Raw genomic sequence first — 23,078 nt, 5'->3', positions numbered from 1 at the left:
CTTCTTATGTTCTTATGTTCTTATCACTTCTGCCCCTCCTCCTACCAGGGAGAACCCCAGTAGGTTCCTGGAGGGTATGCAGGGTGTGAGGTTCTTATAAGGGGAATTGGGGAAGGGTTTGTCAAAAACAGGATCAGGGAGGGGGCATCTAAAAGGAATTACAGTTGGGGAGGTCCTTGAAAGGGAATGGGATGGTAATTCTTAAAAAAGGATCAGAAGAGGGAGCTATGTAAAAGAGAGCTGTGGAGAAGAAGTATCAAAAGAGGATCATGAAATGGGGTATTTAAAGGGAATTGCAGGTGGGGAGTTTTCTTGAAGGGAATCGGGTAGGGTAATATTTTTTTGAATTCACAAGCCCCTCTAGGTTTCTCCCTGGGAGCATTAGAGTTGACAGAGCATTAGCAGCTCAGTGCTGCAACGGAGGACAGACATAGCAACACATCTTGAGATGTTATCTTTGCATAAATAATGCAGTTTGCAAAGTTTAATACAAACAGCATTATTCATTTTGCATAATAATGATCTGCTTTGCATATATTTGCATGCTTTGCATCTCATTATTCTTAACATGCATGGGAACAATTGAAAGTGTGAATAATAAATCTAAAATTCACATCTGAAGAAAGAGGGTAGAAAAATGATTAGATCCACAATATGTCTTAGGTCTGGGTCTGTTAACCACAATAAACTAACAAACTTCTATTGGGGAGTTGTAATGAGAGTTATTCACACACATATACACATGGTGGAGGAATCCTGTGAAGCCACAACATAAGACTACCTAAGCTGGAGAGGACAAGATAAGTGTCATTATAATATTATACAGAACATAGACTAGAAAGTAGTTCCAGCTGTGGTGACAATGAATAAGGTTGAAATTAAGAAATAAATACCAGCTAAAGGGACCCATAAGTGTTAGGATGTCCCTAAATAATCCCGCTGTGGCTCCTAAGCAGGAGATTGGGCACTGAACATTTATGAAATATTATAAAATCATATAAATTCATAGACATGGGGCTCCTTTTACTAAGCTTTGCTAGCGGTTTTAGAGCATGCATAGCGCGCGTTATATTGCCACGCACGCTAGACTCTAATGCCTCCATTGAGCTGGTGATAATTTTTCTGCATAGCACGGGGGTTAGTGCACGCTAATCTTCAGCACACACTAAAAACGTTACCACAGCTTAGTAAAAGGAGCCCATGGTTTTAAAAAAAATTATTTATTTGATCAATTGCACAAGTTATAAATATATATAAATAACTAAATTAACCAGTGATTAGTTTTAACAAGTTTGATTCATACACTGGTATTCGATATTTTGAACTCCTGATAATAATGGGTATTTAATATTGAAGACATGGAAGTTTAGTTGAAACCTCATTTCTGCTTAGACTCACTGCATTACATTTTTTTTCAGATATTAATTTGAGGCTGAATCTGTTGTATATGGTGTTTTGATGTTTTGTGATGTTCTTACAGTTCTTCGTTTTGGATGTTGTTATTAATTTCCGCCGTCTCAGTGAGGGGGATCTGTTCACTCAATTGCGAAAGATAGTCAGAATGGCAGAGAATGAAGAAGAAAGACTCCCCCCAATTGGTCTGCTAACATCAGATGAAAGAACAGAGTGGGCTAAGGCAAGGACAGTCCTCATGAAAGGTTAGCTACACCAGCCTTAACCATTGTTTCAATATAAACCAATGAATATGAGAATTTTACTATCCTAAAGCTGAAATCTGTCATTCACTTCCTAAATATATGTAAAAGAACAAAGTTGTACATCATAGTTTGAGCCTTCCTTTATAACAAGTTGTTTTATTTTGTCCTGCAGTCATATAAATAATGTGATACTTTTTTAGTGTAATGAAAACCTGTCCAGTTTTCATTACACTTGTACCATTTTTTAAATACTTTTTTGGGCCTTATGTACTAAAGAGAGGCATTTTCAATATAACATCTAAATCCAAATTTAGACATTTTGGGAAAGACGTTCAAATATCCAGTAGAGAAAATGGCTATTTTCAGTGTCCACTTTTTTTTTTTTTTTTTTTTCAAAAATGGCCATTTTCTAGATGTGTTTGTCCTCAATGTGCCTATCTCTTTGAACCATTAAAAAAAAAAAAAAAATATCCAAATGAAAAATGCACAAAAAACAGCCATTGGGACCGGTGGTGTAGTAAGGAGGGGGAGGTGGAATCTGCCCCGGGTGCTATCTTGGTGAAGGGGCGGGCACCTGTCCTCCTCTCTGCCTTCCGCCCCTCATATCTCTGTAACGTTTCTGGTGTGAGCAGCAAGCCCCAACCTGCTGTCGCATCAGCATTGGCTCTTTCTCTGACATCATTTCCTGGATGCGTGCCTAGGAAGTGACGTCAGATTAAGAGCCAATGCTGGCTCAACAGCAGGTCGTGCCAGGAATGTTACAGAGATAAGGGGGAAGCAGCACACAGCAGGAGGGGGTGGGAAAAGAGTGTATAGAGGTGGGGGGAAGAGAAGAGGGAGGGGCACCTCTCCCCCTCACTATGCCACTGATTGGGAATTAGGAGAGGCTAGCATTCTTAGCAGACTGGCCACACAGACATCCAAGCAGAGAGGCGGGGGGGAGGGGGGCAGCCTGCCCCGGGTACCATCTGGCTAGGGGTGCCAGCACCCCTGCTCCTCCCCCTGCCACGCACACGCATCCCTTGCCTTCCCCGTCCCTTTTTCACTTCTCCAGCATGAGCAACATTGCTGTCGGCATCGGTGCTCTCTCTGACGTCACTTCTGGGTCCCCCACCTAATAAGTGATGTCAAAGGGTGAGCCGACACCGATGTAGGCATGCTGCTCGCATCAGATAAGTTAAAAAGGTACAGGGAACGAGAAAGGGTATGCACGCATGGCAGGGGGGGGTGAGGAAGAGAGCAGGGGAGGGGTGCCACTGCCCCGGTCACCTCATACCCTCGCTACGCCACTGGTGTCACCTTTATACCTATATGTCAGTACAGTAGGATTACGGTGTGTTTTAGTGGGCTCACACGTTCCACCACAAGTGTGAGCCCACTAAAACACTGCACAACAAAGTTTTTGCTTCCTGAACACTGCTGGGTGTTTCTTATAGAATTTTGGGTGCTGATCATGAATATTACATCAAAAATTACCCATCACGTACCATTTCAGAGAAATCTTCAATTTTGTCGTGATTTTTTCTTATATTTGGATGCAAACAATTTTTTCTCCCATAAGTGTCTTATCAACAACGGTTTGTGCCACCTGGGTATGTCCATGCATAAAATCTAGCCAGGTTGGAAGCTGTTTTATGGAAGATGACATCCTGGGCATGTCTGGGCAGGTCTGAACGAGCTTGCGCTGTCTCACCATGCTATAATGGTGGCTTCCATACACCGATCCTGCTCATTTGGTTAATATAGATAGTCCGTGTGTGTATATAGTATCAGTATAGTAAAGTATAGTAGTATAGTAGCTGTAGCAATATAACAGTAAGTAAGCTTGATGCTATAGACGTTTTGGTGTCGGGCAATATGTCTCGTCGGTGTCGTAACAGCCGCGACACATTCTGCTATATCTGTGGGGAATATACACTTACGCCTCAGAGACGTTCGATGACTGCCCTTGTAAAGAAAGCCTATCATCTGTATTTTGGCTGCAAAATAGGTGATCAAGACAAGCAATGGGCGCCTCACATTTGCTGTGCGACATGTGCTGTTAGTCTGAGAGCCTGGCTCAGAGGTACTCGAAAGACGATGCCATTTGCTGTTCCGATGATATGGCGAGAACAGAAAGACCATGTGACGGACTGTTATTTCTGTTTGACTAATGTGTCTGGTTTCTCTGCCAAAAACAAGAAGTCAATTGAATATCCTAATCTGCCTTCAGCAATGAGACCCATGCCACATGATGACAGTCTTCCAGTTCCGAAACCACCAGAGGATTGGACCTTAGACGAACCAGATGAAGAAACTGCAGTGCAGGGTTCTAACAGTGACATTGACCCGGATTTTGAACCATCCTCATCAGGCGATCCACATCTGATAACACAGTCCGAATTGAACGATTTGGTCAGAGATTTGGGTCTGTCAAAAGCAAAAGCTGAGCTGCTAGGTTCGAGACTGCAGGAATGGTGTTTGCTATCACCAGGTACGAAAATTTCTGTGTTTCGAGACCGGCATCATGATATAACCAAATTTTTTGCACAAGTCGACAGTCTCTGTTTCTGTTGTGACATTGAAGGATTGTTCTCGGTCTTTGGTTGTGATCACAACCCGGAAGAGTGGCGTCTTTTCATTGATTCGTCAATGTTAAGCCTGAAAGCTGTTCTGTTGCACAATGGCAACGTTTATCCTTCAGTACCTGTTGGCTATGCAGCACATATGAAAGAAACATATGAGAATATGGAAATGTTACTAAAGTATGTCCAGTATACCAGGTATAACTGGAATATCTGTGGAGACCTCAAAGTCGTTGCTCTGTTACTAGGACTGCAGCTTGGCTATACAAAGTACTGCTGTTTCATCTGCGAATGGGACAGCCGAGACAGAGAGTCGCACTATTCTAGAAAGAACTGGCCACTCCGTAAAAAGTTAGTTCCAGGACAGAAAAATGTAGCACATGAATCGCTTGTTGACCCGACAAAGATATTTTTGCCTCCTCTTCACATTAAACTGGGACTCATGAAGAATTTTGTGAAAGCAATGAACAAGGAAGGGGAAGGTTTTCGTTATTTAAGACAGATGTTCCCAAGAATAACTGATGCCAAGATCAAAGAGGGTATTTTTGTTGGCCCCCAGATCAGACATGTTATGAGTGACAAGCGATTTGAAGATCTGTTAGTTGGGCCGGAAAAAATTGGCTGGAAAGCCTTGAAAGACGTTGTTGACAATTTTCTGGGCAATTACAGAGCCCCAAACTACATTCAGCTGGTAGACAAACTTCTCAAAGCATACAAGAGAATGAAGTGCAATATGTCACTCAAGATTCATTTCCTCCATTCACACTTGGACTTCTTCCCCGCAAATCTCGGTGCTGTGAGTGACGAGCACGGTGAAAGGTTTCATCAAGACATAGCTACGATGGAGAAACGATACCAGGGCAATTGGAATCCGTCAATGCTTGCCGACTATTGTTGGATGCTACAACGTGATGCACCAGACACTGAATATAAAAGAAACTCGGGAGCAAAACACTTTTAATTCTGTTTCATTTAGTCGCTTGTGCGAAACGTAAACTTGACTATATATTTTATTGTCAGTAAACATAAAAATGTCTATTTCTCATAGTTCTTACGTGATGCAGTAAAACCAAAACCATATTTGAGCATACCAAGTTGGTACCTGTCATAATCACCAAAAACTTTTCAGGAATCAAGACTTAACCAAAAAATTGTTGTGCAGTGAAATTAGTCAGAGATGGCTATGAGTCTGAGTCCCCTTCTTTGAAGTTCACTGCACTGACCACCAGGCTACTCCAGAGACCTGCTTGCTGCTCCAAAAGGACTGGCCATAACATCTGAAGCTGTCATACAGGCTGGTATGTATTGTTTCATTAACATCTCTGGGAGGTAGGAGGAGTAAGAGGGTGCCATGCCGTCATGCCTCCAATGGTCATTTGGTCAGTTTGACCATTTTGGCACTTGTTACTGAAACAGGTCTAGCCTAAAGCGCCCAAGTTTTGCCTTGGATCTTTTCTGCAACATTCCATTATTGCAGAAAACCATCTAAGACATTAATCCACCCTGATCCCATATTTTGGACATTTTTCTCTTTTGAAAATGAGCCCAAAGTGTACTTAAATACTTACTTTTGGACCCTTTTTAAAAAATCTTTATTCATTTTTAAGCCATAAATAAGTGCAACATATTATACAATCATGAAGCACTTAAAATCAAACAAAATTGTAATCTTTGACAAATAGATATATCACCCCCCATACTCATATTCAAAATTTGCACTCAAATTAAAGAATTAAAAATATTTTCCAACCCATCCACCCTAGACATGCATGATCAAAGGGCAAAATCAACCCTTTTTAAAAAATACTTCTTTAGGCCTTATGTATGGCTCGGCCCTAAACTTGATCAATTACCCACTTCCATCCCACTGCCCACAGGCTCCTCTCTACAGCTGGAATTCTCTAGCAAAGTCCTGGGCATCACCATAGATTCATCATTATCCTTCAACGACCACCTCAACTCCCTGATAAAAAAATGCTTTTGCAGCCTTCACATGCTGAGGAAAGTGAGATCCTGCTTCCACCAAAAACACTTTGCCGTCCTCGTACAATCCATTATCCTCTCCAGATTGGATTATTGCAATTCCATTTACCTAAGCTTAACAAAGAAAAGCCTCCACAGACTTCAACTAATCCAGAACACCGCGGCCAAACTTATCTTCTCAAAAAGTAAATTTGACCATGTCACACCGCTCCTATCCAAACTCCACTGGCTTCCCGTTATTTCCAGGGTCTACTTTAAATGTGCCTGCCTAACCTTCAAGATCCTCCACGGTATCCTTCCTCCTTTTATCCCTCTATCCTGGAATTCCTCAAATCCAACCTCCACTAGATCCACTCAAAAATTAAAACTATCCTACCCCTCCTTAAAAGGCATCTCCCTTGTTGGTAAACTTGGCTCTTCCCTCCCTTTCAGAATCACTCAGCTCTGGAACAGTCTCCCCTCCCCTCTCCGCAATTTGAGCCCCCTTCTACCATTCCGTAAGCATCTGAAGACCTGGCTCTTCTCCAGAACGTAACCCCGTCCCGCTCCTGGCACTCTCACACCAACCTCTCTTCTCTCATACTTATATAATTCCACTGGAGTTCCGTTCCTTCCCTAACCATGTAAACCGTGTCGAGCTCCATCTGCGGAGATGATGCGGTATATAAACCCAAGATTTAGATTAGATTAGATTAGTACTAAAGTGGAAAATGACTTTGGAAAAGTTCACTTCACAAGAAAAATAGCACAAAGAGCTGCATTTTGTAAATGGAGCCTAACTCGGCAGCTGCCTACAAAAAATTAATAGCATCCAATTATTGATATTAATTGTCTTGTTAATCAATTAGGTTGAGCAACTTTTTTTTAGAACCTAGTGGTTTGTACAAAATTGTGCCAAGCAGCTCATTAATGCAAACAAATACAAGAACAAGTGTCCAGGGAAGGTTTTGAGGGCCCATTTTCACTGACAAAAACTTACTTCCTTATTGTCTTTCTCTCGCTTTCTTTCTTTTTCCTCTTTACTTTGTTTCTCCTTGCATTTTGCTTGTCCTCTGTATGAGTCTCACATTCTTAATCGAGCTGGGAGCTTTTTTATTTTTAGTAAACTGTATCTCTCCGTGTTTGTATCTGATGTACTACTTATCAGCACAAAAATCTCAGATATAATAAAAAATCAATAGTATTATATAATAACACTTTCACTCTAATTGATGCATAAATGCCAAGTTCAAAATTGACAGGACAGCCCAGGCTCTGCAACAGATTGATAAAGAAGGAAAATGCCTCAGACAAGGCCCCTCCCACCTCCACGCAAAAGGTGGCTTTTCTGAAAAGTTTCTTAAAGGTGGTTGAGCGGTCACCTCATTGGCAAAAAACTTTCTTCAAAATTGAAAAGACTCTGTGCTGTACTGTTGAAGACACAAAGAGATAGATGAAAATTGTTTCAACTTATCTTTAGCTGATCGGTACACCGACAGTGGCCAGCGTTTCAGAAATCTGCTGCCTCAGGTGTAGCACAACTGATCAGACTGGGGCTCCACGTCCCCTACTAACTTATCAGCACAACCACCTGAGTGGTTCACAATCTAATCAGGTACTCCTGCTGTACTGAGTTTCAGGAATACAATTAAAGGTACATGTTTACCACAGAAAAGTCTAGTCTAATCTAGTACAAGACCTCTGAATCGCTCTAATACCGTTTAGTTCAAGGCAATTTACATCAGAAAGAAGCCTTAATAATTCTATGGGAAGATAGTATTTTTATCTAAAGAATTGTAACTTTACAATCTTCCATATAAAAATGCTTTAAGCATTTTACCAAATCGGCAATAACTAATTTCAGTTCTTATTTACAGTCAAAACTCAGTTTACGAGTGCCGCGGTTGCGAGTGTTTTGCAAGACGAGCAAAACATTTGCAAAAGCCACACCTTGGAAACCATAAAAAATATACAGGGGTAACCAATTCAAACCGTTGGTATTATAGAGTGACTAAAGAGGTCAATAGGAAAAAATAAAGTCACTACTAAATCATTAAATAGTATACTTTGTACATTCAAAAGACTTGTTTTGTACTTAGAACTCTGCTCAGAGACATGAAGGCTGATTACTCCGTCTCACCCACCAATCATTGCAGTGTTCCAGAAAATGATTTTTATAAGATTTTCAATAGATAAAGTGCTAGCCTTAACAGCTATGCTAACACTGTAAACACTTCCATAATTTTTGTGTTTGAAAAGTGTAACTTAACTTTGAATAGTGACTGGTTCTTATAAAAATCATTTTCTGGAACACTGCAATGATTGGTGAGTGAGGCGGAGTAATCAGCCTTCATGTCTCTGAGCAGAGTTCTAAGTACAAAACAAGTCTTTTGAATGTACAAAGTATACTGTTTAATGATTTAGTAGTGACTTTATTTTTTCCTATTGACACCTTGGAAACCAAGCTTGCCTCGATTTGCAAGCCCCCACCCTGCAATCCGGCACTCCCCCCCCCCCGGCGATCCGGCATCCCCCGTCACAATCCGGCATCCCCCCACTCACCCACCCACCCACCCAAACACAATCGCTTATCTCGCACTGGCACCAGCACCAGCAACAAAGCATAGGACATGCCGGTGCCAGTGCCCGAAGATCCTCCCTGTTGCTTGTGCTGGGCCTTGAGCATCTGCGCATGCTCAATGCCTTCTAGTTCTAGTTCTCACAGATGCTCAAGGCCCAGCACAAGCAACAGGGAGGATCTTCGGGCACTGGCATGTTCTGTGCGTTGGTGATGGTGCCGGTGCCAGAGCGGGTCAAGCAATTGTGTTTGGGTGGGTGGGTCGGTGAGTGTGGGATGCCGGATCGTGGCGGGTGGGGATTCCTGATCACAGGAGGGGCAGATGCCGGATCGAGGGGGGCGGTGTGGAGCAGCACAGGTGGCCTCGGGGGTGGGGGGTAAAGTGGAGCAGCGCCGTTGGCCGCAGGGGGGGGAGGGAGGAAGTAGAACCAATCAACCAAATTTCCCTTACTTCCTATGGGGAAACTTGCTTTGATATATGAGTAAATTGGTTTACGAGCATGCTTCTGGAACGGATTATACTCGTAAACCAATGTTCCATTGTACCTAGGTAAATCATTCCAAAGTAGAAGTGTGTGCTAGATACCAGGGCTTTAGGATGGTAAAGAAGCCCATAGACAGTTGGTTTTATCACATAACACATAGAAACCAATAGTAAACTATGTTACTGTATGGAAGTCCAAAAGATCAATTGAAAACTGTACAATGGAAAAGGAATTAAGACTTAGGGCTCCTTTTAATAAGGTGCGCTAGGGCTTTAATGCGCGGAATAGCGCGCGCTCCATTGCCTTACACGCTAGACCTTAATACCAGCATTGAGCTGGTGTTAGTTCTAGAAGTGTAGCGCACGGTCATTTCCTGTGTGCGCTAAAAACGCTGGCGCACCTTAGTAAAAAGAGCCCTTAGGCTTCTCCTGATATTGATAGACATAATTTTCATATCAGCACAAACTCTTTGATGGTTAGCCTTTATGAAATTTGTTTTGAAGTTGACTGAGAATAAAAGAGTTATCAAACTATCCCCCTCTTTTAGTAAGGTGTGCTAGCCAATTTAGCACATGCTAAATATAAGTGTGCGTTAAATCAGCTAGCGTGCCTTACTGAAAGGACCCCATAGGCTAAGTTGTATTGAATTTACACTTTCAATCCTATTTTTAACAATAGTAGATGTGGCCTAGAAGCTACATAGCTAGAAGGATGACAATTTTTAAATTCTGACAACTCCACTTAAGACACTGACCCAAATATTTGTGGCGGTTTTTCCAATAAATACAAAATAGTAATACCCCTTTAATACAATTGGCAGTGTTCCTTCTTTGAGTTATGAATTCAATCATATCTTTCATTTTTGTCTTCTACTTTACAAAATATTTGGTTTCTCTGACTATATACCTGCCCATAGACTAGTATTAGAGGGAAATGTAAATTTTAAATTTCCTTGTATGCAAAGAATGTACTGCAAATAATTTCATTTCCTTGTATTTACATCCTCATGCAAAATACTTACACTTGTATTACAATTGATCAGAAGGCATGAAAGAAACACGCTACATCAAATACAGGTTCATTGTATTTAGACATTGAGCAACACATGCTACACTACCAAATGTCCATGTGCATATTTTCCCATTACCTACATAAATATGCCTCTTATTATTAGTAAAATATTCACCACAAACTATTCTTTTTCCATTGGTTATACAACTACACTGCGAGGCATAATCCTATCCAGTTACGTGCTCTACGTGCTCTCCCTCCCCCTCTTTTGCAGATGAGCTCCCATCCAGTACCTTCAGACTATCAGATTGTAAGAAAGACCTAGAGGCTTATTACAATTGTAGAAATAACCGTTACTAGGGTTCAGCCTGGTGTCTCTGTTCACTAAATGCAGGGCAATGTACAGGGTGCAGGAATTTATTTGAAATGCAAATTTTTTAAAAACATGTACAACATATATAAATGTATACATTTATTGTAGCTTATGTAATTGTTTTATATGTGTTGTACATGTTTTTAAGAAATTTGCATTTCAAATAAATTCCTGCACCCTGTACATTGCCCTGCAGTTTTGTTTTGGCTTTGGTCTTGACTTTTTACTGCAGGTTTTGTTGGTTTCTCTTGTTTTGTTCTAACTTTTCCTGACCTCAATTTTCAAATCCGCTGTCTACCACCCCCACCCCCACTCAACAAACACACTCTCTCTCTATCACCATCTAAATTTTATCTAGGAAAATTGTTGTGTGCATTAAATTTACCCAGTTACAAAGAGACAGCATTGGAGGCATTCTTAAGGTACAATTGAACTTTAGCTGATTAGCCAAATTAACCCCAAAAAGCCTTAACTGGGCAAGTCACTTAATACCCCCCTCCCCGTTGCCCTAGGTACATAAGATAGATTGTGAGCCCGCTGGGACAGACAGGAAAAAATGCTTGAGTACCTGAATAAATTCATGTAAACTGTTCTGAGAACAGTATAGAAAACTAAATAAATAAATGCATATCCATACAATTATAAATATTCACACAAAGTAAATCAAAGTTATATGATGATCTGTTTTGATTGCTACTGTCCAGTGGTAGAAGATACTCTTTGGGTGGTTTAACTAAAGTAACCCCCCCCAAAAAAAAACAAGGAGTGAACCCCCCCATAAATCAAACCAATACAACAAAAAGTGTGGACAGAACCATACACATCAACTGTGAGCATTAGAATAATAAAATCAATTTTATTAAAAAGGACCCGATATGGTCCGTGTTTCTGTCCAAAAGCAATAGTTGATAACAAATATTACTGAACTTATATAAATTACATCCCATCTATATTTGCTTTTGGCGGGATGTGGTTCAATGGCGTTTGTTATCAACTATTGCTTTGAGACATTCCGCAGCTGTTTAAGATAATATCTGTACCCCTGATGCAGGTCTTTTAGACCAAAACACGGACCTTGTCAGATCCTTTTTAATAAAATTGATTTTATTAGTCTAATGCTTTATTCCAGTGTTCTCATTTGCAGTTGATGTGTGCGGTTCCTCCCCATTTTTTTCTTGCATTGCCCTTAACTAGGGCATGGCAGTTTTTTAAACACCAGTGGATAATGGGATCACATCTTGCTTTTTGATCTATGAATTGCCTGACCTTCTTGATATAGATTTTCAGAAAGGTTTTGACAGAGTCCTTCATGAGAGACTCCTGAGGAAATTAAAAAGCCATGAAATAAGAGGTAGTGTCCGGGTGCGGATTGGGAACTAGAGTGTGGTTAGATGGGCAGTTCTTTCATTGAAAGAGAATGACTAGTGATGTGCCACAGGGTTCTATATCGTGATTTTCCAGAAGACCTCATTTGCAGAAACAGCACTGTGCTTCTTGATTTAGCTGTGACTTTCATTTGGTATAATCAGCGACCTTGGGATTTTACAGTTCAGGAGATTCATTGTTTCACCTCTGAAGAAGGCATGGTGATGCCAAAATATGGATCCATGTTGGGTACAGTGAACACATGAGTTGTTTTTTGTTTGGTTCTTTTGCACAAATGACACAATAAAATTATTTCAAAAACATCTATCCAGGTGAGGAGTCAACATTTTTACCCTAGTCTGACTTTTTTTTCTGTGGATATTTGTGTTGTTCTGGTTTTTTTGTGTTTTGGACTGAGGGAGATCTCAACAGAACAGGAATGCAAGAATCATGACAAATGCTCAGAAAGCCCCTGCATTTATAGACAAACATTTAATCCCCTACGCATCAACCCGTACACTAAGTTCCAGTTATCAAGATCTGCTTGTTGTTCTCTCTATCCGAGAAATTTTTTACAATACCACTAGAAAGTCCATCTTCTCAGTCATAGCACTCTCACTCTGGAATACTCTTCCCCTGCATATAAAGCAAGAGCCTTCCCTCACACTATTCAAGACAGAACCCAAAACCTTCTTATTCAAAGATGCCTATGATACCTAATCCAGGGGTCCATTTTCTTTTCCTGAAATATCATTCATTTCAGGTCTTCAACTCCAAATGCCTCCCTAGAGGCGAATTAACTCCTAATGTTCTATCCTTCCCCCTCCTTCTTTTCTATATATATTTTTTATCTCAATGTATTTTTTACCACCTCTTGTTCTTTCCTCCCCTGTCTTGAGTAATATATGTAACCTCCCCTTTTCCTCCACGTCTATTGATCATGTGGTGGAATATTTTTTTCTTTCTTTTTTTTTTTTACCTTTGTTCTTTTTAAACTTTGTTTTAAAATTTTTATTGATTGTAAACCGTCTAGATAAATTTTGATGGACACTATCGGCCTCTTTTACAAAGCCGCGCTAGCGGGTGCGCTGTGCTAAAGGCCCCGAAGCCCACAGAGATTTAAAGGGCTTTGGGGCTGTTGCCGCGCGGCTATGTAAAAGAGGCCGTATAGCAAAGAAATAATAAACTTGGAGAACCCCTGTTACAGGAATAAGATCCTGAGAAATTTGGCAGTGCAATGCTGTCTGAATTCTCCTTGCTTGACTCCTAATAAAAATGATTTTTAAAAAAAAGCCTGTTCCTAATTTCATCCTAGTATCAGTGTCTCCACTGCTGACTCTCTGAAGTATAAACTAGCCGCTAGCAGGAGATTGCCTGTAATTTTCATCTACAGTTAAGCAATCCTGAAGTTCATTCCTATCTGCGGCCTTTCAGTGAACTTTTGGGCTTCCTGCACCTGGACAGAAAAGCATCATCTTGTCACCAGAGGTTTCCAGAAAAGGGGAAAAAAACTGTGTAGAACAGTGTGGAACTGGGGAAGGAGCTATACATGTCAACCTGAGATAGAATTGAGTTTATTAAATACAATCTATTAAAATACAAAGCATATGAGATAATCCATCTTTCATATCCTTCCAGATTGTATTTAATAAACTCAATTCTATCTCAGGTTGACATGTACAGTTCCTTCCTCACTTTTTCTTTGCCAAGGGCTTGTTAGCCTTGTTCTTTTGAACAGTGTGGAAGTAGCTGAAAATTGATATAAAGAAGGCAATGCTCTATGATAATGTAATCCCCTCCTTCTCAGACTGAGGTAAAAAGTATCCCTCTTGAAATAAGATTTGTTTTGTAGTCGTGAACACCGAGGATTAAATTGATACCTTTCCCCAGGAGAAGGAGTGAATTACATAAAAAAATAATAATGAATATAATAATAAATGTAATATAACCTGGAAATAAAAAATGTTAATTAAACCATAAACAAAATAGATATAAAGAATCACTAAGGATTCAAAATTTAAAATAGAAATAAAATTTAATAAACAAATGCTGTATATCAAATCTAGACAATGAAATTCTACTTCCCCTCTGTACAGTTCTTTTTTTCTCCAGATTTGGGTATTTGAGGCTTTCTGTCCTTTCTGTTGGCGCGCTGTTGCTAGCAGACTCTCTCTTCTTGAAATCAACCTACTACGCTAACTAAAATCAAATCAATAAGAAAAACCCTATCCTAAATCTAATAACCCCACAGTTGCCTAAAATACTTTCTAAGCTAGGAAAAAAAACAGATTATTGATGTTCCGTATACTATTTCCCTCCCCAAAATTTCCTATATACAATCACAAAACTCATCCTTCCTCTAAACATTTCATGCAAATAAATCTTTTCCCAAAATCCCAAAAATCTTTACAGAAATTATCCCCAGAAAAAGATTTCCAAGGCAGTTTCACAACTTTGCTTCACTAATAGTCTCTCACAGCATTCCACAGAAATCTGTCACAGGACATCTCAATTTCTCCAGAAATCAGCACCACAGACTTATTACACACAGACTGAAAATTTCTCCAGAAATCAGGTTTCACCAGTATTCATATATATATTATATTCACCAGTATTCTCTCACAACATTACACAGGAATCTGACACATGACCTCTCATAAAATCTTCTCCAAAAATCAGCACTATAAATTTGTCACTCAGAGAATCTCTCAAAACACTTCCCAGAAGATTCTCACAGACTATTTCTAGCATCATATAATTTCACAGATAAAAAATTCTTCACATCAGCCTATTTCACCCTTGGATAAATACCAGAATCTATATATCAAACCTCAGCTTCAACCAAAACCTCCAATTCCTATTCAAAATTCAATAAAACCAGCTATAATTACCTTCTCACAAGGCACAGAAATCAAACTACCTGCACACAGATCCAAGTCACCCTCCCGACTGTCAAATCTGACAGTTAGAATGTTCAAGCAGCTGATGCTGATCTTTGCAATAGGACAGCAAACCTGTGCAGGAGATCAGCAACAGAATACCAAAATTGCACCAATACAAAAAAAAAAAAAAATACACAAACCAAACTTCTCAAAATAGGAAAAAAAAAACACAGTTCTTACATTCCAGATCCTCTCTGCTTCAAAAATCCTTCAAAATCTTCTTTAAACCCTGTTTTTCACACTCAAGTAACTTTTAAACTTTTAACCCTGGTTACAATAAGCAAAGAGGAGGTATGGTAACAACAGTAACCAACACCTCTGAATTTATAGGCCTTCTGGTACTCCCTAAAAATGCCTTAGGTCCCATCTCCTGCTACTGACCATATCCTACAGGGAGATCCCTTCATGCTATGCCTGCTACAGCTGTTTAGACAAGGAATCAGCCTGTCATACCTTCACAGACTGATACCAAAAACGCACTTGCTATATAGCAAGGATTCCCAAAAGGATCAATGACAAGAAACAGAATTAACACAGTTATTTTATTTGTTTATTTTAAAAGACGTGGAGGGGCATAATAAAAAAAATCATCTAAGTCTCCTTTTGGCCTAAGGCCTTAAATGTTGAAAGTAGAAGCAGGGAAAATGTCCATAATCAAAAAAAACGTCCAAATGGAGGTTGTTGTTTTTTATAATGGCCTGCCTCTACATTCTGCTCTTTAAACGCCCAGACCACCACTACATCTACACTTATACCCCCACGATGTCTACACTTATACCCTGTAATGAACCAAAAAAATGCCTAAGCCCCAAACGTCCAACACAAGGGCTTTTAGGCGAAGGAGGAGCCATTCCTTCACCTAAAAGCAGGATTCTGTTACCGGTGTCTGCCAAAAACAACACCGGTTACAGAATCCATACCAACCCTCCCCTCCCCCTCATGACATCGGGGCAGAAGGGAACCCAAGCCTTCCTGCCCCATGGCACCGACCCCCCACCCCCGATTACATTCGGGGCAAGAGGGAGCCTAAGCCTTCTTGCCCCGCGGCACCCCGACATTCCCCGATGACATCGGGGCAAGAGGGAGCCCAAGCCCTCTTGCCCCGCGGCACCCCAACATTCCCTGATGACATTGGGGCAAGAGGGAGCCCAAGCCCTCTTGCCCCGGGCACCCGCGGCACCCCCCGATTATGATCAGGCCAGGAGGGAGCCCAAGCCCTCCTGGCCTCTCGCCCCCCACCCCCCTATACGATCGGGCAGGAGGGAGCCCAACCCCTCCTGCCCAGGTGGACCCCCTACTCCCACCCCCACTACAATGTGGGCAGGAGGGATCCCAGGCCCTCCTGCCCTCGACACAACCCCCCCAATGACTGCCCCCGAACTCCCGATCGGCCCTCCCCGCTGACCCGCAACCCCCCGCTGACCCCCATACCTGTAAAATGTTGGCCGGATGGACGGGTGACAAGTAAAATTTGTTTGATGCTTTGGGGAAGAAGATGTGAACTTTGTAAATAATTGGTCATCGGTTACTTACAGTTGACTCTGTGTCCTCGTCAATTGAAGGAGCAGTAAAGGATTCATGGTTCAGATAAAAATAACTGGTGTGGACTTTATATGGAGTACAAAGGGCTAGATTCACTAAGCCCACCAATCAAGTCCCGACCACTTAGCGACCTCTTTGCGACCCGATTTCCTTCCAACCTATTTCATTAACTTCGTGGCCGATCATCCTCCTATCCAATCCAATCCGTACATGCAAATAAGGGGAAACAGCATGCAAAGTAGGTAGGCAGTGATTCACTAAAACAAAATCTGGAACACCGACTGGGCTGGCCGATCAACAAAGAAGCGACTGCTGGGACCAGTCGCTCATGTCCTTGTTTTTCCCTTAGGATTCATAGGCAGTTAATTGCATGTCCTTTCCGACTGCCTTCTCCTGCTCTCTGCTGCCCTGCTCAGTAAATTCCTGCTCTCTGCCCCTATTATCCACTCTCTGCCACCCTGAAAACTCCTGCTCTCTGCCCTGATTCTCTGCTCCCTGCCACCCTGATAACTCCTGCTCTCTGCTCCAAATCTTCGCTCTCTGCCGCCCTGATAACTCCTGTCTCTGCTCCAATTCTCCACTCTCTGCCACCATGATAACTTCTTCTCTCTGCCCTAATTCTCCGCTTTCTGCCACCCTGCTCACAACTACTGCTCTCTGCCCTGATTCCCTGCTCTCTGCCACCCTGATAACTCCTGCTCTCTGCCACAATTTTCCATTCTCTGCCACCCTGCTCACAACTACTGCTCTCTGCTCCGATTCTCTGCTCTCTATCGCCATGATAACTCCTGCTCTCTGCTCCAAATTTCCACTCTGCTACCCTGATAACTCCTGTTCTCTGCTCCGAATCTCCACTCTCTGCTGCCCTGATAACTCCTGCTCTCTGCCCCAACTGCCCTTCCCCGCAGTGTGTGCCTGTGGTTTTAACCTGCGGGTTTAAAGCGGGTTAAAACCACGGGCTCGTGAAAAAATAAAAAACAAAAAAAGTTTTCTTTTCAGCTCTGACGGACACAGAGGGCCAGCGCATGCGCAGACCATCTACAGATGGTCTGTGCATGCGTCGGGATCGCTGGAGAGCGATCCGTGCAGTCGGTTGGGGGCGTGATTCCGATTGCTCTCATTTGCATGAGGGCGATTCATGAATCAGCCCCCCTGACATGGATCAGATCCAATCACTCACTGATCGGATCCAATCCGTGCTCTTAGTGAATCTAGCCCAAAGTCTGATGCATGCTTCCTCAGCTGCCAGGGAAATCCAGGTCCCAGTCCTGTCTCTCAATAAATAAATTAATAAGAACTTGTGCCCCTTCTCACAACTTTCCTGGGCTTATACCAGGCAGACACCTAGGAGTGCTAACAAGGGAGTTATACAAGTAAGCAATTTTGGTTTCTCTCTGAAAGACATAGAGAAAGTAGAGAGGGACAGATTCTTCAAACTTTCAGAAACTACAAGAACGAGAGGGCATACGGAAAAATTAAGAGGGGACAGATTCAGAACCAATGCTAGGAAGTTCTTCTTCACCCAAAGGGTGCTGGACACCTGGAATGCGCTTCCAGAGGGTGTGATAGGACAGGGTACGGTATCGAGGTTCAAGAAGGGATTGGATGAATTCTTGAAGAAAAAAGGGATAGAAGAGTATAGATAGAGGATCACTATACAGGTCCTGGACCTGATGGGCCGCCGCGTGAGCGGACTGTTGGCAAGATGGACCTCTGGTCTGACCCAGCAGAGGCACTGCTTATGTTCTTACTAGTTTTATAGCCCGTTACATTAACGGGTGCTAGAATATATGTGTGTGTCTGTCTTTATTTCTTTCTCTCTCTCCTTAGCCGCTTTCTGTATTTCTGTATTTCTTTCTGTCTTTCTTTTTCCTCGGCTGTCCACCCATTCTCCCTTCCTTTTACCTTCCCTGTGTCCACCACCACCCCTTCACTGCTCCCCTTATCCAGCAGCAGCCCTTCTCCCTTTTTTTTATCTCCCCCCCTGTCCAGCAGCACCTCTTTCCTGTCCCCCTGTCCAGCAGTAGGCCTCCCTTTCTTTTTCTTCCCCCCTGTCTCTTCCCCTGTCCATCAGCACCTCTTTCCTGCTCCCCCATCCAGTAGTAGGCCTCCCTTCCTTTTTCTCCCCCCGTCTCTTCCCTATCCAGCAGCACCCCTTACCTTGCGTCTGCCCTCCACCGACAGTCGCCTCAAGCCGCCACGGCCTGCAGCCGCCAACAGCCGCCGCGGCCTGCAGGCGCCAAGAGCCGTTGCGGCTGACAGCCTCCACACCACCTGAAGCCGACATCCGCCTTGGGAGAGAGAGAGAGAGATATGCGTGGAAGCACGCATGCGCACTCCTACCTGCGGGGACCTACAGCACACGGAAAATGGAAGCACGCTGGGAAGAGTGCACATGCGCACTTAGGCTTTTGTTATATTAGATGATAGTATTCAGACTTGCTGCAAGGTCATTAGCCAGCCAGATAGATATAACGGAATTAGAAAAGGTACAGAGAGGGGTGATGAAAATGATAAAAAGGATGGGATGACTTCCCTAAGAGGAGAGCCAAAAGCAGCTAGGGCTCTTCAGCTTGAAGAAGAAACGGCTAAGGGGTGATATGATAGAGGTCTATAAAATACTGAGTAGAGAGGAAAGGGTAGATGTGAATCGCTTGTTTACTCTTTCCAAAAATACTAGGGGCTCCTTTTACTCGATAGCATTTATAAGGTGCGCTACACCGAAAATACTAACGTCGGCTCTATGGAAGCGTTAGTGTGTAGCGCGCACGGCAATGTAGTGCACGCTAAAACCGCTAGCGCACCTTAATAAAAGGAGCCCTAGGACTAGGAGGCATGTAATGAAGCTACTAAGTAGTAGATTTAAAACAAACCAGAGAAAATATGTCTTCGCACAATGTGTAACTAAAGTCTGGAATTTGTTGCCCCAGAATGTGGTGAAATCAGTTAGCTTAGCAGGGTGTAAAAAAGGTTTGGACAATTTCCTAAAAGAGAAATCCATAGACCAATATTGAGATGGCTTAGGGAAATCCACTGCTTATTCCTAGGATAAGCAACATAAAATCTGCTTGGGATCTAGCTAAGTATTTGGGACCTGGGTTAGCAACTGTTAGAAACAGGATACTGGGCTTGATGGACCTTCAATCTGTCAAAGTATGGCAATTCTTATGTTTTTATGTCATATGAGTTACTGTCTCTTTCAGACAACGATATTATACTTACAATGAATTAATTAATTAAACCTTGTCCCAAAACTACAATGCTAGTTTATTGTTTTCCAGAACTGTTATAGCAGACAACAAAAGATAAAGATTGCATACTTTATTATGAACTATGTAAAAGCTCTAGAACTCCCTTTCTTATCAAAGTGATTTGATTACTCATTGATGTGCTTCCTGCATACCTGCTGTGCTATGCATTGTAAGCATACTTTCTAGTCAAATAACCTAGCACAGAGAATACTTGTTAACATGTCTATTTATAGAAAGCATTCAATCAATTTGAATAGCTAACCAAATTGCTACATGGTGAATATCAAGCACAAATAAAATAACACTACCAGCCATCCACTTCAACTGTAATACATGCCTCCAACTCAACTCTGTTGAGGGATCTCTAATATAGTTTGTTTTATTAAAAGATTATTCAGCCTTAGTCCAACTATTTCTAGTAGGCATTTTGGACCTACAAGTAAAAGCGTAATGTCAGCCAAGAAATCAAGAAGGAAATAGCTTATTTACCAACAGAATTGTCATGCCCAGCATCATTTAGTTGGCCTTTTTCGAAGGTAGACTTTGTAGGGCTTTTTTGGTTTACTCCAGGATAAAGTTCCCTTCAAAAACTAGCATCCAGACTCTGCAGGACTGACAATTACCCCTGCCAGCACTACCTGAGATGCTAATGTCCGCAAAAACCAGGGTCACCAGAATAGACCTATGCAGCACTGAATGGAATCAAGATATAAATGATTCCTCAGTAAACCAGATGAAACAGCAAAACTGGAAACATGATTTTGCTTTTGCAAACTTTGTCGCACAATGGATCATCTCATGTAAAATTTTGCTGTTCAGTGAATATAGCCTATATGAACAGTGGAGTTGCCTGTGGTTGTTGAACTGGTTACTGGTTTCTAGCCAAACAGAAACAGTGATGATTTAGGTCACTTTCAACCAGAAATGGAGATGAAGCTGAAGCTGGTAGCAATTCTTGGTGAACAGACACATGACTCCATCACAACAGACTGCTGGTCATCCCATGGAAAATTTTACATTGGGGTGACTGTCCGCTGGATTGGTAGAGTCTTTAGAGAGGAAGTCTGCTTATCTGGCTTTAAGACTGAAGGGTCCCATACATTTAATGTTCTTCCATCAGTTCTTGAAGATATTCAAAAAGAGTATGCTATGAGACGAAAAGTTTTTAGAACCTCAGCAGACAATGATTTCAACTTTGTGAAAGCCGTAGTAATTGGACAGCGTGACAATGATAATGAAGATAAAGATGAAAATGCAAGTGATGAATTAGACAGTGCTACTTCTAATGCAGATGATAATGACAATAGTGATAATGAAGTATTCTTTGCTATATGGAAGTCGTGTTTTAGAGATTCCTTTGATCAAAACCTGCATACTCAGTCAGAAGCACATCCGTATGCATGACAGTCAGTTTCAAAAATGTAGTTTTACTAAAAGTAAAGTGAATCGAAATGTAGAACAAATAAAGTCAGAACAGGAGAGGCCACAAGGACCGTGGCCTCCCCAAAAACTGGTGGTCAGAGTCAGTTATGGCTCTGCTCCCCCACCCACCTCCTCCCGGCTGCTGTAATTTTAAATCTTCTAAAGAAACAAAAAGAAATCCAACCAAATCTGCAGGAAAAACACCGGAGCAAGAAAACCAAACAAAAACTGCAGACTATGTACACGATGCAGGCAAAAAATTTATTATTCCAAAGTTAAAATGCAGTAATATAAAAACCTGTTGAGTGGCTTCATTTTTGGCAGCGTTTTCGGCAGATTTAATATACAGGCATTTGTTGTTATCTTCATATTTTGTGGTACATTTGATACCTTATTTACCATGGACCCCTGACGAAGGCGTGTTGTCCGAAACATGGACCGTGTTGGGTCTCTTGGTTGGTAAAAAGGTTTTTATATTACTGCATTTTAACTTTGGAATAATAAATTTTTTGCCTGCATCGTGTACATAGTCTGCAATTTTTGTTTGATTTTAAATCTTCTGGCAGCCACCACACACTGCAGAATGAAGTCACTGCAGAATGAAGACTTCTGAGGCAGGCCTGCTCATTGACGCTGTATGGCGGATGCCAGAAGATTTAAAATTACAGTGACCGGGGAAAGTAGGTGGGGGGAGTCAGGAGCTGGAGAGAGAGGTCATGCCACAGGATACTGCTGGGGCTAGGGCAGAGCCCTTGAGCCCCCAATTGAAAAAGCATTTCGCTGCCTATGCTTGCATTCATTGTAGTTACAGTACTTTTACTTTTAATTCAAAAATATTATATTAGGCAATAACTTTTTTACTTTCACCTAAGTAAATTTTTAATATGTTCTTTACTGTACTTTTACTTAAGTATTAAAATATATATATATTTTTACTTTTACTAAAGTATTTTGACCAATACTTTGAAGAACACTGGCACTGGCCAAACCAGAAAGGGGAAACAAATCAAACCCAAGCCTTTTCACATAATTACATGTATATATACAGCACTACCACTGACCCATAAGTCTAGCCTTGTTATGCTACTTGAAAAAGAAAACAATCTGCCCAACATTCAAAGTGATTTTACTAACCCGGCATGGCTTCTTTTTTCTTTTTTTCTTCTTTTTGTTTTTTGGGGGGTATGCGGATGACATTACTATAGTTATCCTGATAATCTATCTGTCACCTGAGTTTATATTTAAGTATTTTTATTGATTTCAATATTATATCAAGTAAACTTGTACAGAAAGCAAATTTAACCACAACATATTATAATCATATAAGTCCACACTTAACAATGTTAAGCAGTTTACAAAAGAAACTATTATGGTAAAATTAGCTCAAGTCCTCATTGGATCTAAGAATTAATTGTGAGAAAACATAAAGAAAACAATCTAAGTAATGCTGTTCCTATAAATCGGGAAAGAAGTTACTATTTTCTTTTTAGAGCTCAACCTTGAATTTTTTTCCTTGCCAGACAGGACATCACCAGAAAATTGGTCAGATGTTGGGGTTCAAAGAATACATATTTAATTGAATGGTAACGGACAATGCACTTACAGGGGTGTCTCAAATAAAATGTAGCCCCTAATGAAAGGGCCCCCGGTTTCAAAAGAAGGAAATCACGTCTACATTTTTGTGTTTCCCTTGTAACATCAGGGAACATTTGAATTTTACAACCAAGAAATTCCTTTTGTTTATTCTTTAGAAATAGTCTCAGTAACCAAGATTTATCAATAGAGAGAGCCAAAGTAGCTACTAATGTTGCAGGTGTTACCACTTCCTTGTCTGACTTCTCCAATATCTCAGTAATATTCAATAGTTGTCGTTCAGTAGGCTCAGGTTGCTGTTGATGCATAGTTTTACTTGGAAGATAATAAAC

At 41.3% G+C, this 23,078-nt stretch overlaps 1 protein-coding gene across 1 annotated transcript in view; it reads left to right on the top strand.

Annotated features, from left to right (window-relative positions):
• The window catches only part of CHAT (choline O-acetyltransferase), a 153,542-nt gene that overhangs the window by 77,297 nt on the left and 53,167 nt on the right, over positions 1-23,078 (top strand). The window contains exon 7 of the mRNA XM_033943571.1: positions 1,481-1,658. Coding sequence (XP_033799462.1) covers positions 1,481-1,658 — 178 coding nt within the window. The remainder of the gene's footprint in view (positions 1-1,480; positions 1,659-23,078) is intronic.

Source organism: Geotrypetes seraphini, chromosome 4 (assembly GCF_902459505.1).
Source record: "Geotrypetes seraphini chromosome 4, aGeoSer1.1, whole genome shotgun sequence".
Lineage (NCBI taxonomy): Eukaryota > Metazoa > Chordata > Amphibia > Gymnophiona > Dermophiidae > Geotrypetes > Geotrypetes seraphini.
The sequence above is the reverse complement of the archived record's forward strand: the minus strand, read 5'-3'. Positions and strand labels throughout refer to the sequence as shown.